Below are 19,794 nucleotides of genomic sequence, written 5' to 3' on the forward strand. Positions count from 1 at the left end.
GGCCCTCTGGGCTATTTTAATACTTCTGAGGTGCTGGTAACACCCAGAAAATCAGGAATTCCTTTCCAAAATCTATGTTGATTTAATGACTTTACATCCTTTTCTTCAGGAGCTATTCCTCTTCCCTTGCATCCTTTAAAGCACATGGTTCTTAAACCTGGCTGCACATCAGAATCACCTAGGGAGCTTTAAAAATGCCAACTGCAAGCCAATTGAATCTGAATTTCTGCGTGAAGAGATCCAGCATAGGTAAGGACACCTACTTACCTATGCTTTTAAAACACCCCAGGTGATTTTGGTATGTTCCAGGCCTGAGATCCAATTAGAGCCATGGCTCTTTGGTTCTTAAAGCTTTTGGTTCTTAAAGTAATGTAACCCTTAGACAGATAGAAATCAACATCCTAGGAAACTTGTTAGAAATACAAATTCAGGAGGCCTTTCCCTCTTACTGAATCAGAAACTCAGGGTAATGGGGTCTAAAAATCTGTGTTTTAACAAGGTTCCAGGTGATTTCAATGCAAGCTAAAATTTGAGAACCACTGACTCAAAGTGGGTGTTTTTGAAAATTTAACGTGTATTTGAACTATCTTGTCCAAATGTAAATTCTGACTCAGTATGTTTGGAATGCTGCTTGAGATTGTGAGTTTCTAACAAGCTCCCTGAGCATGCTACCAATCTACTGACCACACTTTCAGCAGCAAAGTGTCAGGATACAGCTTTCTTTCTATGGAATTATCCAGGTACATTATATAGGAAAACAGTTATACCTCAGTCACAAGTTTATACACAGATTAGACTTTTCATGGTAAGTTTACATTTTCTTTTAATACAATCTGGTGAATGTGCACATTAGCTCTAACAGTCCTGAATAAAATCTTTTTAGGTTTTGGTCCAACATTTTCTAAACTGTTTTCAAAGTTCTTCATGAAATCATTGGTTTCCTAGGATTCTGCCTATAAGAATATTCCTAGAATTTTTTCTACTCCTGCAAAACAGTCCAAATGTACTTCTATTCCCTTTGTCTTATCTGCCAAAATCTTTCATTTCCAAACCCAATTTCTATAGCAGCCTCTGACCAGCATCCCCATTCTGAGTCCTATAATTAAATTCTTATCTCTAGATTTTAATTGTTTGTACATGTAATAGTATAAATCTAATTATGTCCAAGAGTGAGTTATACAACATTCAGGTAAGTATGGTCTGTCAGGGATGGCTGGGTGCCTCAAGCAGTTAAGTCTCTCACTCTTGATTTTGGCTCAGGTCATTATCTCAGGGCTGGTTGTGAGATCTAGCCCAGAATTGGCTAGGTGCTGGGTGTGGAGACTGCTTAAGACTCTCTCTCTTTCTCTCTGTCCCTCCCCCCTTCAAAAAAAAATAATACAGTTTGTCAGAATGCTGATTTTGTTGCATTTTTTTTACCACAATACCCGGGATTCATTGTCTCGCTGCTTCAAAGAATGAAGAGGTGGACACTAAATGAGCAGCAGGCAAAAGTTTATTAGAATATAAGATTAGAAAGGAAGAATAGAAGGAAAGCTCTTGTATAGAGTACATTTGAAAGTGAATGCCCAAGGACTATAGGCAAGGGTCCTTGTTTTATAAGGTTCTGGTCAGCCCTCCCCCCTCCATTTCCCCTTGTTCCTTCTCAGTTTCTATCCTTATTGGCTTGATAGTTCTACATGCTGGGTTGTCCATTTCTGATTGGCTCGTTTCCATTGTATGAGGGGTGGTCTATGGCCATACTTAAGTCTTCTGTCAAATTCCAGAGGGGAAACCTGAGGAGGAGTAGGTGGGGTCTGTTACATTCTTAAGAGGAACCGCATGACTGAGGGGACACTTGTGGTTAGACACTCCCAGCATTGTTCCAAAATAGGTGTTTTTCCCCATCCAGGGACCTCAGGCCCTAATCTTTCCCTCTGCCTACACGATCCTATCTTCCATCATAGTTTCCCTGAGATCACACAACTTGGGGGTAAATTTGACTCTTGTTGCAGTTACTGAATACTATTCTGATAGAGCCTCCCTTGCTTATTTCTGCCTTACCTTGTTTGGTTTACAATAGAACTAAGAAGGAACACACAGTCAATTCAAGTTTGGACACAATCAAATGTGACACATGTTTTTTGTATTCAGAATAAATCCTCTTGAATATATGATATAATTAATTTTAAGAAACTTTTATTGTGAAGTATAAAATATTCAGAAATGATTAAAAATTTTTTCAGTTACAGTATTAATTTAATAATCTTTCCAAGAGAAAGCACCACATTAAAAAATGACATTCATAACAAACAATCTAAAATGCTATGATAAAATAATTAATAGTAATTACAACAGCAAATCATGAAATTCAGAAATTTCTAACCATAGATCTAAATCAGGGGTCTCAAACTCAGATGTGTTCAGGGCTAAGTAGGAAACACAAAGTAGTGAAGTAGCCTTATATAAGGAGTCTATAGGCTGTGGCAAACTAGGGAATGCATGCCCAGTTGAAAGACTTCAAATTACAACAATTTTAAAACATTATGCACACTGAATAAAACAGCTGTGGGCCAAGCTGCCTGAATACCAATACTGCCAGTTTGCAACTGTGGCCTAAATGAATTTCTAGTAGTTTATATACCAATTCTCAAAATGGCAGACTGTACTTTTTAAAATATATATGTTGTCTATATATGTATGTGTATAAATATATATATTTATGTATGTGTATAAATATATATATATATTTATACAGTGTGTGTGTGTGTGTGTGTGTGTGTGTGTGTGTTTTCTACACAGATATATGAAGCTTGAGTCACTATTTTGGGATGTATGGATACAAAAAACTTTAGGATAAGGTATTTTGCACCTTGAATTAATCAATTTAGGAAGTTCCATGGATATATTCTTAAAACATCTGCTTAAGAGATGAAATTTTTAAAATACCTCCTTTCACATTTGGGAAAAATTAGTTATGCCTAAGAGTTAATTAAAATGAAATGAAATTTCATTCTTTTACCAATAGAAAGTTATATACCACAGTACATTACTGCTTAGTAAGAAATATTTAGGTGAAAAATAAATTTCTAAATTTATTTAGTAATAAATTACTAAAGCCATAGTTGAGAAAGCACTCAATCATATTGCCTCACTATATATGAAGAAAATCCTTGTAATTCAGTTAACAATAAATTTTACTTTATCTTTAAAGGGTATTTTGTTTAAAAATTTTAGTATATTTTATATTTTCAGTTAAAAGTAAAGGTTCTAATCTGAAGATATAACATTGCTAAAGACCAAATGGCTGTAACCAAGTTGGTTTGGTTTCCTATGCCAAAGCAGTTTCACAGAATTTATGATTTTGTGTACCATTAATGACTTCACATTAGTGACTTTTAAATAGCTTTTAAAAGCTAAGGTGATGGGAACATTAGAGTTACAAAATATTTTAAAAGGCTATGAAGGCACATTATAATTCAAATATCCTTGCTACACTAGGAATACATATTTTAAAATAATCCACAGACAACACAGATTTCAAACAAATAAAACTCAAGTACATTTATTCCAAACCTTGATACAATACTCAAAAATATTTTCTACTTTTTTCAAACATTTTAGATCTTAGCTTGAGAAGCTTAACATAAAACGAAAGCACAGCACCAAATCTAGCCATATAATCTTCCCCTTAAAAAAGTTAGTAGTTACTATAACTTTTCTGTAAAATAAACTCATATGGAACAAATCAATTTCATATATGGCCTTTAATTTCTGAAATTAAAAGCCAAAGCTGTTTAAGTGTATCTAACTAAAGTTAGATATTTAGGAAACCCAGAGTAGGTATACAAGAAAATGTTAAGACACAGTATCAAGTAATGCAGTAAGTCTTTCATTATTTACATTTTTGATGAACTGACACTTTTTAAGAAGGGGAAATAGGTTTGGCATTGTTTTCTAACCTAGTATTTGGCAAAGTCTCAAAGTACAGCCAAGTCATATGCATCTTATTTGCATTCCCACATTTGTTTTAATTATTAAAACCACTTATGTATGACGCCATTAGGAATTTTTTAGAATTCAAAGTTAACACTGCGTTTTACACACCATGAAGTATTTCCATGGCAGAGATTAAATTGAAAATAAGATTATAAATTCACTATGAATCATAAAAAGAAAGAAACATGTTCTCAAGTCAAGTCAATAGTAGAACTATCACATAAGGGTATACAATACAGGCTGATGTTATTACAAACTTAGTTTGATTTAGCAGTTCTTTAAAAACCAATAGGGCTTCAATGAATAAATTTATTTTAATTAATAAATTATTCACAATTAAAAAGTTAAAGTTTTCATAAATAGCAACAACAGACTAGACATTGAGTATATGGGATTCCCACAAAACAATAACAAAATATTTCAACACTATTTCATCCAAATATTGGTTTAAAATTATTTAAATGTATTTAAAGATTGTTAATGACTGATTTATATGAGTTCCAGACTAAATTAATACAAATTAGCTATTTAGTGCTGTCTGCTTGTTCTTCACATCATCAAAGGATGAAACTCCTTTTGTAAACAATATGATGGCCATACTGGTTATATACAGGGATCCAATTAGTTAGCATATTTATGGAGGAAGCGTTCAAATGCATCATAGATGGCACGTCTAAATTAAATATGAAAGAAGAACTATAAGTAATGAGCAAAAAAGGAAGACAGTACTTTTATTGTTAGTTATTTCCAAAATTACCTGTGGCTTGCAACCTGACTTCCTCTCCAAATAGGTCTGAAAGAGGCAGGTATCTGAGGATAGGTGTTTGGGTCCATGTAACTTCACCACTACTAGAAAACCTCAAATGTGCTTTCAACTGATGATGAATTCAAACTTATATAATATCTATGTATTTATATACTATGTATGTGAAAAATATAATGTATATATGTAAGTCACTTGTTGAAAATTAATTGGCTACACTAAACTTTTCATAATGTAGTATTCAATTTATTTCATAAATTAAGATAAGGGTATTTTTTGTCCAGAAAAACACATGTGCCTAGCAACTGAACTTAAAAGCAAAAGCCTTAAAAAAAAAAAAAAGAAAAGAAAAAGAAAAAGCCTTAGTTTCCTATAGTACTTTCACAAGGTATTTTAATTGGACATTTAAGGTGACATCTAAAAGTTGAAGTAAATGAGTGACAACATACAAAATTACTTCTTGGATTAAAAAGAGCTAAAACATGTCAAACATATAGTATACACAATTCTTCTATTATATAGCTATAAAGCTGGCAGTTTTGTTTTGTTTTTTTAATGGTTTTATTTATTTTTGAGAGAGAGAGAGAGAGAGAGAGAGAGAGAGAGAGTGAGCAGGGGAGAGGCAGAGAGAGAGGGACACACAGAAACCGAAGCAGGCTCCAGGCTCCAAGCTATCAGCACAGAGCCTGACGCGGGGCTCGAACCCATGAACTGTTGAGATCATGACCTGAGCTGAAGTTGGATGCTTAACTGACTGAGCCACCCAGACAGCCCTGCAGCTGGCAGTTTTGAAACATATCATGCACAGGGTACTAAGCACTTTATGTGAACTAATACACTTAACCATTAATGATAAATATATTCCAATGATAACCTTTTGCCATTAAATCTGAATAGAAGTGGAAATAATAAAGGCTGTAAAATACTAGAGATATAGAATCAAAGGTTTTTGTAAGTTCTAATAAATACTGGAGTCATATAAGGTTATTAGCATTAAAACCAATATTTCACTTCTCACTTAAGATTCCATATTCACTTGCTACGGAAAAACATTGCTCAATTATTCCACAGATACTTATGCCATCTTGAGAGAAGAAAAGAGTGGAGTGAAAAACTCATAATGAACCAAAGCAAGTTTTACAAACTGTGTTCCTCCCTATACCCTAAAATACCTGGCTATTAATATTTGAAGAGTGTAAAAACACACAATAAAATATGCCTATCATACAACTCCTCCAGTTCTTTAGAAGAAACAAGAAGAGGATGAGATAGGTAAGAATACCACAAGGTGAGAACTGAGTGGGGCAGGAAAAAAAGGAAAGTGGACTAAAACATACAATAAAAATACCCAATCCTCTAAGTTTTTTGAGGCAAAAAATTACGAAACCAAATAAATAGATATTAGACCAATCATCTTACCTGAAGAGTCCTTGTTTAAAAAGATAAGCACTAATATGACCCCCTTCTAGATACCGGATTTCACAACCGGGCCAGATTTCTTGTAGACTTCGAACTCCTGTTCGTGGAATGTAGGCATCTTCTTTGGCTTGAACCACTATAATGAGGCTTGGGTCAACTGGAACTAGGTATGGAATTTTAAAAGATGCAACATATATACTTTTAAAAAGTTCTAAGATTTTTATATAAATACTATCATATTAGAAAATAAAACATACTTGATAGTACAGTAAGTCAAGTTGGTCAAATTACAACTTTTTGATTAAGTTAAAAGTCAACTATAATATTACATAATATCATAATATTCATCTCTAATACAATGAGATGAACATTCTAAAGAAGGTATGAAATCCAATATATTTTTAGTTAACTATTAAGATGGATTTTTTTTTTAAGTTTACTCATTTATTTTTTAGGAGAGAGTGAGTGCACACGAGTGCACACTAGCAGGGCAGGGACTCAGAGAGAGAGAGAGAGGGAGAGGGAGAGAGAGAATCCCAAGCAGGCCCCATGCTGTCAGCGCAGAGCCCGACGTAGGGCTTGCACAAACTGTGAGATCATGACTTGAGCCGAAATCAAGAGCTGGATGCTTAACCAACTGAGCCACCCAGGCACCCCTAATTAGATGGATTTAGATTTCCATGGATAAAATATGATATATTTAAATAATCAACTTATCCTGTAAAATACATTTTGGAGCCAACAATAAACATACTCTTGAAAATATGAAATTATTTTGTAAACATCCTTAAAATGTAAAGCATCCTTAGAAATATTTCACAAATATTTACACATCAGCAAACATTCTCCATTTCATATAAAATTGGTACCTGAGAAATTTGCCACATGAGTACATTCATCCATGACTCCTTTCATGAATATTAAAGATTCTTTCTGAAGATTGTTTCTTCTTTGTTCTTTACTGAGTAGGTGATATGACTGAGGGCCACAGCTTGTATAACTACTTTTATTGGGTGAAAGTGTTTGATTGAAGCACTCCATCTTAGAGGTATCTTGCAACAAGAGTCCTTCTGATGTGGCACTGATAGATGTTTTATTAGATTGATGGTAGTCACTAGGTTTTTGGGATACAACTTGGTCTGTCATATCTAAATTTAAAGTTCTAGACACCAGATTAAGGTTAGTTAGCTTGTCTGCACCAATAGGGAAGCGTTTCACAAACTCTTGTCCCATTTTGAAAGAATCTGTCTGAATATACAAAAGAAGACATCATTTAGTATAAAATACATTTTATTTAACAACTTAAATAAGAAACTTAAAAGAAAAAGAAAACACAAATGTCCATCAATGAATAAATAAACAAAATGTGCTATAGACATACAATGGATTATCATTTAGTCTTAAAAGGGAACAAAATTCTGATACGTATGACAATGGATGAACTTTGAAGACATTACACTAAATGAATAAGCCAGAAACAAAGAACAAATACTGTATGATTTTAAGTTTTATGAGGTACCTAGAATAGTCAAATTTATAGAGACAGAAAATAGAGTGGGGATTGCCAGGGCTGGAAGGAGGGGTTAATGAAGAGTTACTGTTCAATGGGTACAGAGCTTCAGTTCAATAAAATGAAAAAGTTCTGGAGATGGATGGTGGTGATGGACAGAGGTGATGGCTGAACAACAATGTGAATGCATTTATTAACACCATTGAACTGTAAACTTAAAAATGGTTGAAATAGTAAATTTTATGTTGCATATATTTGACAACTTAAAAAATAACACAGAAAAAAGAGATTTCAGAATTTATCTGAGGACTAAGATAAATGACTTATACTATATTGCCTAATGTTTCCTATTAAACAATAAAGGGTATCATTTAGTCTGCATCATGTTTTTATTGCCAAAGTTTTGAAATTCATGATCTGCCTTAATCTTAGAACTTCCAAAAGCCTTATGAGTGTATCCTGGCAGTAATACATCAGCTACCTCAAATCCCTTTCTTAGGCTGAACTAAGAAGAATTAAAAATTATCAAGGAAAAAATATTACCTATTAAAATCTCAAAAGGATGTACTAATTTTAAGGACTTGTAAGTACAATGTAATTTAAGTAAAAATAAATGTTGTTAAATACTAAAGACAAAGTCAAAAGAAAAAAAAATGACAGCCTGGGAAAATATATTTGCAACTTATATGACAGAGCTAACTGCTTTAATTTATTAAAAGCTAGAAATGAATATAAAGTCCAAAACCACAATAGAAAAAGTGAGCAAAGGATATGCACATAAAGGTCACAGAAAATGAAATAGAAATTACCCTTAAACTTATAAACATGTTCAATTTCACTTAAAATTAAGTAAATTAAGTAAAAACAATACCAATTTTCACCATTAGGTTGACAAAAAAAAAAAAAAAATGAAACCCGTAAGTTTGCTAACACACTGAATTTGTGAAATTATGGGAAAACAGATACACATGTTCCTGCTGGTAGTAAAAATTGAAACAACTAGAATTAGACAAAATCTAACCACATTACAAATGGAACAACATTTCTAGGAATTTACACTTGTGAAATTTATTCATGGCAGCAGTGTTTGTTACTAGTGAAAAATGAGAAACAACATTAATACCCATCAACAGGGAACTAGTTAATGAATCATGGTATGTCCATCCATATAGTCTCATGCAGCAGTAAAAGAGAAAAAGGAAACATTTGTGTATAGTCCATAAAAAAAGGTAAGAAAAAAGGTCATATTTCTATTGGTTTGAAAAATTCCTTGAAACATTAATAAATAGTGGGTTATTTGTTGAGGGAGATAGGACCTAGACAAATTGGGAGTATGGGTAGGAACTGTTTCATTACATGCCTTTTTATACTTTTTGATGCTTGAACATATGACCTACAAGCTATTTAAAAAATTAAAGAATGAAAAATTGATTGAAGGCAGGGAAAAAATCCAACAAACTTGGTTAACAGAAAAAATCACTAGAGTCATCTGGACCAAAAAACTGTACACCTGAAAACATTGAGAAATGTAAGATCAAGCACCCCAGAATTACTCAGAGGGGTACACCAACAACTTTAAATGCTTTTGATTAGAAAAACACAGTTTTTATAACAAAAAAGGAAGCCATCTTGACATTCCCTGAATATGTATTGCTGTGAACAAGTTCTGAGACAAAAAGAGTTGTATACAACCACCAAGAGTCAGAGACATAAAAAAAGTGCTGGGTAAGACTACACTGCTGTTTCAGACAACCAAAATTTTTGACATCCCTTTAAAAAGATGCATATTGAGTTTTATCATAAGTTCTCAAATATAGGCATTTTTTTATTATATGTATGGGGGAACACAAGGAACTAACTAGCAAGTAGAGATATTTTGTTACAAAGTTCTTAGGCAAGTAAATACCTTTTGAGGTTATGCAAGATAGATTTCCTTTACAAGAGTGAGATTTATAGTGATGTAATCATAAATAAAAAGTCCTAATTGATAGTATAGATGTTTTTTCTTTCTGAGATTTCTTGAGATCCTTGGTAACTTCTAAACTGAATGTATAAAATTTAAAAATTCATAAAAAGAAAAAAAACATGAAAGGAATTGGTCACCTTAGGAGACTAAGAGGGAACCAATTCATTATCTTGAAAACTAGTAAATTAAGGGAAAGATATCAAGCATTTATCCTGCCTTTCATATATGAACTGAGCCAAATAACAGGTAACCAATAAGTGCCTTTTTATACAAGTGTTCAAATTAATAAATAAAAAAGAAATGACAGATTTAGAATATCAAGCATTTTGCAGTCCTCCACTAATAGACATAGGCATTAAACATCAATGGAAGCTTACACCACAAAATAGAGACAACCGGACATTATGTGCTTCCGACACTCCTACCAAAGAAATAAAAACTGAGTTTAATCAAGCCTCTAGACCCAGCTGCCAACTTTCAGGCAATATAGAGAATGAGTGAACATGCTAAACTATACCATGAGAATGCAATAAAAAATATCTAGATGGTGAGAAACTCTAAAGGTAAATAGTCTAAATTCTTCAACAGATAAATTATAAGGAAAAGGAAAGGAATGGAAGGGAACTTACAGATTAAAAGACACAGAAAAGCACATCAAAAAAAAGAATTGTAGTGTATAAGGATACATATTTGGACAATAAAATTATTTTAAAAACAGAAGGAAGTAATTACTATAAAAATAAGGGTAATGATTAGCAGTGCGGGGAGAAGAGCTTTTTAATTAGGACACATGGGAGTGGTTTCTGTGTTGGGTGGTCAATTTCTATTCTTGACCTATTACAAACAGGTTTTCTGTTTAATAAATGTTGTAAGCCATACATTTACTTTGCACGATTTTTTATATCTATATTTTCTTTTATTTATTTTTAAAATGTTTATTTATTTTCGAGAGAGAGAGAGAGTGAGTGCAAGCAGGGGAGGGGCAGAGAGAGAGATGGAGAGAGAGAATCCCAAGCAGGCTCCATGCTGTTAGCACGGAGCCTGACGTGGGGCTTGATGTCACAACTGTGAGATCATGACCTGAGCTGAAATCAAGAGTCAGAGGCTTAACTGAGCCACCCAGGTGCCCCTATTTATATTTTATTTTAAAATGAAGAATCTTAAAAACTAAAAAACAGTACTGCCTTTTAACAAACTTGCGATTCTTTTTAAAAATTGAAAACGTGAAACACAATCAACTTTTGCCCCCCTCCAATGTTATGCAGAAATTAAAAATACTTACTCCACAATATTCAAGCATGTGAATAATTTCTTCTTCATAAACTGTCTGTGTATAATACTGCTTTTCCAGCTCCCTCCAATTAATCGATTTACTTAGCACACCCTGAAATAACAAACTAAATTAAGATCAAACCACACTATCAAGCATTTTGTCCAATAATTTTATTATTAATGTGCAGAAAACAGTAAACATAGCAGGCTTGAGATTTCCTATCTTTAGAAAGCTCTACTTGCAATGTTGGCCCTTGATTAGAGTCTGGGAACTGGACTAATAAACAGTTCTTTGCCCCAATATATATCTAAATGATAAAGTGATAAATGATAAAGTCATTGTGACAAAGAGTGTAGTTTCTGCTGAACACATACTTTCCCTCTGGAGTTTTGGTACATGAGGCAGAGACTGCCTAAGTGATTGATCCCTGATAAAAACCCTGGACTCTCAGGCTCAATCAACCTTCACTGATGGACATTTTGTACATAGTGTCATAACGCATTGCTAGAGGAATTAAACACAGCCTGTGAGCTTCCAGTGGAAGGTTGTGCTTGATTTCCTCTGGACTTTGCCTCATGTGCCTTTTCCCTTTGCTAATTCTGTATTGTATCCTTTTGATGTAATAAGTCTTAGTTGTGAGTAATACTAGGTGGTATGTCCTGTGATTTCTTCTAGAGAACCACCAAACCTGGAGGGGGTTTTAGGAACCCCCAAAACAATTACCTTTCATTACATATAGCTATTTAAGTATTAATTGCAATTAAATTACCGTAGTGAAGACTCCAGATGCTGTGGACCAAGACAGGCATGGGATCAATGGCATGGGCTTAGGCCAGTTGGATACTGCTAAGGAAGCCATCTGAAATATGTTTAACAGTCAAAGAGCTTCTGTTTAAATTTCTATTCATTAAAATGAAAACTATTTACTATGAAGAAAGTAGTCTGGTAAGACTTCATTTACTATGAAGAAAGTAGTAATTGGTAAGATAAGACATGAACACAAAATCTCTAACTACTTGGAGTGCCTGGCTGGCTCAGTTGGTAGAGCATGCGACTCTTGATCTCAGGGTTGTAAGTGTGAGCTCCACATTGGGTAAAGAGATTACTTAAAAATAAAATCTTAAAAAATCTCTAAATACTCATGAGAATGTCTAGCAACCTTGTGAAACTCCAAATCATAAATTCAACAACAACATATAACTTCTCCCTTAGAAAGTAATAAAGTACATTGGAAAATTTTAAGTAATCTCAAGACCTTCCACAGAGAACTACTTTCTACTGGGTAAATATAGAGCAAACATGCTGAAATGTAGACGCTAGGCAGGAGGCTAATCACACTCCGTACTTAAGTGACCTGCTCAGTGACAACAAAATCACAACTATAAAATCTCAGACCTTTGAGGCTGACTGTAAAAAGGCTGGTGAACTACAAAGCAAATTATATAACTTATATAATGTAATGTGTGTGTTTAGAGAAAGGAAAAGTTATTTTTTGGCTGGGGAATCAGAGAAGGCTTCATGAAATGGCTGTCCTTTAGGGGAAATGAAAGATAGGGTCTTGTCTTCTATATAAAGAAGACAACATGATCAAAGGCAAGATGGTGAAAAAGTGCAAAGTCTGCTAGGAAAACAGCCAATATAACTTACTTTGGCTAGTCAATAGGGCATATATGGTGAATGGGGTGAGGGAGATAGGTAGGCTAGAAAGACTGAATAGCAACAGATGAGAAGTCCCTTTTGCTCTGTATATAATGGGAAATTAATAAAGAGGCCTGAACAAAAGAGTGGCAATGTCAAAGAAGTGATTCAAGGAAGCTAAAATGATAGCACTTCATAAGATTGATTAGAAAGAGTAAGATCTGGGGTAGGAAACCAATCAGTATAGGCAGTAGTTCAGGTGAAAGTTCTAAGATCCTAATCTAGGTCATAACAATGCAAACATTACTAGGTAGGGAAAAGAAATAATTTTCCACCCTTCAATTTCACTAATAATATTTTTGAATTTTAGTCAGTTTTTAAACTTAATTTTATAATTCAAATTACTTACAGATAACTATATACATTTTGTTGTTGTTTCTTTTAAAATGTATGGAGTGACTAATATGTTCAGGAAACAATTAGAGCATATCAATAGCCCTTACTGAACCAACTGCTTCATGGAGAAAAACTGCTAAACAAGTAATCACAATGCAGTGAAATAAGTACTAATAAGAGATGAAGTACAGTCTAGGGTTTAGGCTGGGAGTGGAGGAACTTCTCATAGGAAGTAAGCTCTAGACTGGAACCAGAAGGGCAAACTGTTATTTGGTTAGGTGAAAAGGCATGAGAAGGCACTAGGAGAATGCTAGCACCCAGCATATCTAAAGCCCACTGGAATAGCAAGCCTTTGGCAGGTTTTAAGCAGGAGACAGCAGAGATGAGATTTAGGAAAATCACTCTAGTTATGGTGTGGAGAAAAACTAAGAAAGAAAAGACTAGAGAAAGAGAAACCAATTAGGAGGCTGTTTCAGTATATTCTAGAAGACAAAGGTATAACAGGTACCTCTTTATCACTGGGGGCAGCAATAAGAGATAAATGAAAAGTATTTTCTACATTTGCTATCTTCACCAATTTAACAGCAAAGTAAGTCACTTATATTTGAGATGTGAAAAGTTAAATTTTATAAAAATTAACTTTTAATACAATATTAAATTCAATACCTGAGCTATGACTATGAAGTACAATCACTGTCTATATAAATCATACAAAAAAAAATCATTATAATGGGAAAAATTTAAAACCTGTTCCTGCTTTTGCCAAGACTAAAATTAATTCTACATCTTAAGTAAATTTTTAAAATAACTACATTCTCTAGATCTTACAAACATAATCACAATTAAGTATCAGTTGAAATTAAAAGGCTTACATGTCCTCCCATGGATATTCCGGTCATTCCTAGAGGTCCATAACCCTCTCTCTCTAGCCAGTGCAAGAGAGCTGCAGATTCTAAAACAAGAGCTCCTCCCATCACAAAAAGGTCAGACACGTTTTTTAGGCTGGACCTTCTAGCCTCACAAGACAAAAGAGAAAATTATTTATGTATTTACATTTTAATATATGCAAAATTACAACAGGCAGCCAGACTTCATGTTTTTCTTTTAAAGGACCAGATAGCTAATGGAACAAACTGATGGAATTAAGAGTGCTAACATTATTCTACATATTAATCAGCTAATACTTATTTTTTTTAAAAGTTATATCTGCTCTTTATTGAAATTCAATTAACTACTTTGAAGCCCAGGAAATATATTTATTTGATAGCACTTAAACAAACGGTTAAAAAATATTCGTGGTTGTCCTGTATGAATTTACACAGGGGTAAATTATTATAATAGAACTTAAAGCATAAAAATTTTAAAAGCAATGTAAAAGAACTTAACCTAATACGAGGCTCATGTATTACCAAAATCTTAAATATGTTGCTTATTTTCAAAAAATACACAATTTATGAATCTAACCAACTGGAAAATTTTTTATTTTTTAAATAGTAGTGTAATTAACATACAATGTTATATCAGTTTCGGCTGTATAACATGGTGATTTGACAGTTTTATACATTACTCAATGCTCACCATGGCAACTGCAATCACCATATGTCACTATATAAATGTTACTAAAATATTGACTATATACCCTATGCTTTACTTTTAATAATTAAAAGTTGGTTGAAAAAGTAATTTTTCATAAAAATACATGTTTTTTTATTAACTTAAATAGGGCTGTCTGGAGGGCTAAGTCAGTTGTGTGTCACTCTTGATTTTGGCTCAGGTCATGATACCAGGGTGGTAGGATCCACTCCAAGTGCGGAGCCTACTTGGGATTCTCTCTCTCACCCTCTCCCCTGCTCTCTCTAAAATAAGAACAAAACCAATTCAACTAGAATTTTCTGTCTTTAGAAACTAATTTTACATGTAAGTACATTTCCTTATTAGAAGCATTTAAATCTTTTTAGATTCCAAACCATTCTTATATAGGCATACTTCATCTTATTGCACTTTGGATTGCACTGCATTTCTTACAAATTGAAGGTTTATGGGGTGCCTGGGTGCCTTAGTCAGTTAAGTGTCCGACTCCTGATTTCAGCTCAGGTCATGATCTCACACTTTGTGAGATTGAGCCCTGTGTGAGCCCTGAGATTCTCTCTTTCCATCTATCTCTGTTCCCACCCCACTTGTACACGCACGTGTACATAAATAAATGAATATTAAAAAAAGAACAAATTGAAGGTTTATGGCAACCCTGTATCGATTAAGTCTACGGATGCTACTTTTCCAAAAGCATTTGCTAACTTCATGTCTCTGTCACAATTTAATAATTTTCATATTATCGAGAAACCTTTTCATTGTATTTGTTATGGTGATCTGTGATGTTACTGTTGTAATTGTTCTGGGGCACCATGGAACTGCGCGCATATAAGATGGCAAATTTAATGGATAAATGTTATGTGTGTTCTGACAGCTCCACTGACCAGCTGTTCTCCACCTCTCTACCTCTCTCCCACCTTCCTGTTCCCTAAGATATAAAAATCTTGAAAGTAGGCCAGTTGATAACCCTACAATGGCCTCTGTGTTCAAGTAAAAAGAGGAGTCACACATTTCTCACTTTAAGTCAAAAGCTAAAAATGATCAAGCTTAGTGAGGAAGGGATGTCAAAAGCGGAGATAGGCCAAAAGCTAGGCCTCTTGCAGCAAACAGTTAGCCAAGTTGTGAATGCAAAGTAAAAGTTCTTGAAGGAAATTAAAAGTGCTACTCCAGCGACCACACAAAATAGAAAGCAAAACGGTTTTCAATTTTGGAGAAGACTGGTCTGGATAGAAATCAAACCAGCCACAACATTGCCTTAAGCCAAAGCCTATTACAGAGAAAAGCCCTACCTCTCTTCAATTCTATGAAGGCTGAGAGAGGTGAAGAAGATGCAGAAGAACAGTCTGAAGCTAGAAGTTAGTTCATGAGGTTTAAGGAAGGAGGCCATCTCTATAACATAAAAGTGCAAGAAGGTAAAGCAGCAACTACTGATATGGAAGCTGCAGTAAGTTATCCAGAAGATCTAGTGAAGATAACTAACAAAGGCAGCTACAAATAAGCAACAGATTTTCAATGTTGAAAAACAGCATTCTGTTGGAAGAAGATGCCATCTAGGACTTTCATAGCTAGAGAAGAGATGACAATGGCCAGCTTCAAAGGAGGGGTTGACTCTCTTGTTAGGGGCTAATGCAGCTGGTGAAATATCTCCAAGGTATGCCTATTTAGTGGTAAAAAAGAATACTATCTTATTATTGAAGTGTCCAAGTTAGAATCTGTTTTCAAATTTTAGTTCATATAAAGACATACATGATTGGCCACTGGATGAAACCTTGTCGAGGTGTACAAAATTCATTTTATCAATGGTTGTTTACTGTATGTCTATGTAGGGTAATTATGCACAAAGAACTAGCAGCCGTAGGAATGCCAAGTTGTGAAAAACACATTTCTGGCCCCCAAAGAGCTTATGTCCACTGTCCTACCACATCTCCTCAGAGCTCTAAGTCAGAATTTCTCTTTATGGAAACTATGCTATCCTCTGTCAAAATAGATCATAGATGTGCTTCCTCATAAAACAGCCCATGTATCATTACATTTGTTTCTTATTCTCATTCCAATTTTCTATTGATGATCACGTAATTCCCCTGATTATGTATTTTGGCCTCGTACGGAAGTCTGAATTATCAAACTCACTTCAGTTTGCTCTTTTTTTTTTTTTTTTTAAATTTTTTTTTTTCAACGTTTATTTATTTTTGGGACAGAGAGAGACAGAGCATGAACGGGGGAGGGGCAGAGAGAGAGGGAGACACAGAATCGGAAGCAGGCTCCAGGCTCCGAGCCATCAGCCCAGAGCCCGACGCGGGGCTTGAACTCACGGACCGCGAGATCGTGACCTGGCTGAAGTCGGACGCTTAACTGCGCCACCCAGGCGCCCCAAGTTTGCTCTTTTAATAGAAGTTACTAATGTAGGGTTCTGGGACAGTGGTTATTTATTTATAACAGTGGACCGAGTCTCACACTTTTGATGAAAACAAGCATAAGATGGCTTTTAAAAAGAGAGATAAAAATAAATTTACTATTTAAATTGCAAACCATCTCTTACAATGAATTATTTGAGAAAAATAAATATACTGGTGTATTATTATATTTCTTGGGTTTATGATACATGATAGGATATTTTATAGACATGATTCTCACAACAATTCTGTGTGGAAGAAATTATAGAGTATTCCCACCTTATAAATGAGGTAACAGATACTTAGACCAAGGTAATACAATTATTAAATGACAAATTACAATTGCAACCTATGTCTCTATGACTCCAAAGTCAACATCTTTCTGTTAAACCCATGCTGCCTCTAACTATAACTCAATAAACTCTTTTTGGGTTTTTAACCACCAATAGAACAGAGTAAAAATGACACACTTAGTTCTGAATACAGAGCTTGGTTCCAGAGTAAGAATTCTTGAACTACTTAGCTTGGACATTAATTTTTCACATTTCACAAAGTTTATTCTAAACTATCCTTCATAGGATACAGGTTTGCTTCCAACCCACCCCAATTTCATCTATATCTCTTCCATGTCATGACCACATAGAACATGTGACCTCTAAATCTACCTCTCCAGGACTTTCCAACTCCCTACTTAACTTCTCCACCTGCAGTTCTAACAGACATCACACATTTAACACATGCAAGTCAGAACTTTTGATTTCTTACCAACAATATCCAATTTATCAATGAGTCTTATCATTTCAACTTCTAATTACCCATGAGAGCTTCTTTCCATCTCCACTGCCACTTCCTTAAAGTCACTTTTTTTTCTCCTGCATTACTGCTATAGCTTCCTATTTGATTTTTCTGTTGCTACGCTAGCCCGACTAAGCCAAAATAAGCTTTTAATAACACAAATCAGATCATTCCTCTCCTTAAAGTCCTCCAAAGGTTTCCCACTGCACTTATAGTAAAATTCAAAGCACATGGCTCTTCATAAATCTGACCCTTGCCTACATTTCTGACCTTGTCTTATACTACTCTCCCATGCTTATATTAGGTTTTTCATTCTTCCTTCTCTGAGGCTGATCTTCCTCTGGGTTTTCACCTTGGTGGCTCCTTCTCATTATATCATGTCCTCAGATCTAACACTGCTCCAACCCTGCGCCCACATCTATTATTCTTTACTTGGTTGCCCTGCTTTATTTTCTTCATGGCATTGATAAATATCCAAAATTACCTTATTTATTTTTATTTATCTCTCATCCTAGAATATAAGCTCTATGATAGTAAGGACCTTATCTTTTTGTTGTTACGTTCCCAATGTTTTGAATCAAATATTTACTGAATGAATCAAAACCAAACATGACATAGCTTATGGAAATGCAAAAAAAGTTGCCTTCAAAGTTCATCATTTCTAAAAACCAAGAATAGATTATCTTCAGATTACCTATACTATACATTGCAAGAATAAAAAGGAGTGGTGTTAATTTCATGAAGTAAGTAAATGTACTTTAAGAAGGAAAATGTTTTAACATTTCTTCAGTTACAGTTTTATAAATAAAATATATCTTCCATCAGCCTATTAAAAACTTTATTTTAAGTTTATTTTGAGAGACAGAGAGAGAGCAAGCATGAGTGGAGAAAGGACAGAGAAAGGGAGAGAGAATCCCAAGCAGGCTCTGCACCACCAGCATGGAGCCCAAGACAGGGCTTGAAACCACAAACCATGAGATCATGACCTAAGCTGAAATCAAAAGTAGGACACTTAACCAAATAAGCCACTCAGGTGCCCCTAAAATTAAAAAAAAAATTTTTTTTAATATTTATTTTTGAGAGAGAAGAGAGAGACAGAGTGTGAGCAGGGGAGGGGCAGAGAGAGAGGGAGACACAGAATCTGAAGCAGGATCCAGGCTCTGAGCTGTCAGCACAGAGCCCCATGTGGGGCTTGAACCCACAAACTGTGAGATCATGACCTGAGCCAAAGTCGGATGCTCAAATGATTGAGCCACCCAGGCACCCCTAAAATTTCTTATTTATTTCTTTATCAAACATTTTAAGTGCAAAAAGCTTAAGATAAAAATTTAACTCAACATGCCTACTACAGTTTTATAACAGAACTTTTCCCCAAATAACATTTACATGTTAAACTTAGAAATGATTAACCAAAGACTAACAAAAATTTTAATACCACTGAAAATTTGGCATAAAGATTACAAAAACGAAGGTAATGTATACTTACATTTGGTCCTTGGGTTTCCTGCAGCCATTTAAGAATGTGGGTCAAAGAGAAAATTTTAAAATAATTAAATACAGTTTGTGTCTCAAAACATATTTACCTAAGCAAAATAGTTACATTTGAACACAATTTATTACTGAAATAACTATTTTCTAATTATCTCAAATAGGCTGTTGAGGAGTTCTCAGGATTTTCAATGTGATTTTTTTTTTCTTTTTTAAAACAGCTTTATTGATATTGCATACCACATAATTCACCCATTTTAAGTGCACAATTTAATGTGTTTAGTATATCCAAAGGGCTGTGCAATCTTCAACTTAATTTTAAAATTAAGGTTGTTTTTTTTTTCATTTATATGTTGACTATATAAAATCTAGAAAATACAGAAAAGTATATTAGAAGAAAAACTACTTCACGTACAGACAACCATATTAATATTTTGGTGTACGTCCAGTATTTTTTCCTTACACACAGTTTTTAATGGATTTTCTGTTTTTAGGTTTTCTGCCTATATATGTCACACCAGAGTTTTGTATCCTATTTTTGCATTATACTTTTCATATATTACTGTAAACTTTTTAACAATAACT

At 34.2% G+C, this 19,794-nt stretch overlaps 1 protein-coding gene across 5 annotated transcripts in view; it reads right to left on the bottom strand.

Annotated features, from left to right (window-relative positions):
- Positions 1 to 3,517: 3,517 nt before the first annotated feature.
- Positions 3,518 to 19,794, bottom strand: part of ABHD18 (abhydrolase domain containing 18) — a 42,657-nt gene continuing 26,380 nt past the window's right edge. For 4 of the 5 annotated variants that reach the window (XM_032592901.1, XM_030313097.1, XM_030313101.1 and 1 more), the window contains 7 exons: positions 19,208 to 19,235; positions 13,816 to 13,954; positions 11,679 to 11,768; positions 10,919 to 11,020; positions 7,030 to 7,408; positions 6,161 to 6,323; positions 3,518 to 4,651 (listed from right to left, as the gene is read on the bottom strand). In XM_032592901.1, coding sequence (XP_032448792.1) covers positions 4,600 to 4,651; positions 6,161 to 6,323; positions 7,030 to 7,408; positions 10,919 to 11,020; positions 11,679 to 11,768; positions 13,816 to 13,954; positions 19,208 to 19,235 — 953 coding nt within the window. In that variant the 3' untranslated portion in view covers positions 3,518 to 4,599. Of the gene's footprint in view, positions 4,652 to 6,160; positions 6,324 to 7,029; positions 7,409 to 10,918; positions 11,021 to 11,678; positions 11,769 to 13,815; positions 13,960 to 19,207; positions 19,301 to 19,794 lie in introns of those variants that run through there. The other variant, XM_030313103.1, reaches the window with a different exon arrangement.

The sequence above is a fragment of the Lynx canadensis genome, chromosome B1 (assembly GCF_007474595.2).
Source record: "Lynx canadensis isolate LIC74 chromosome B1, mLynCan4.pri.v2, whole genome shotgun sequence".
NCBI lineage: Eukaryota > Metazoa > Chordata > Mammalia > Carnivora > Felidae > Lynx > Lynx canadensis.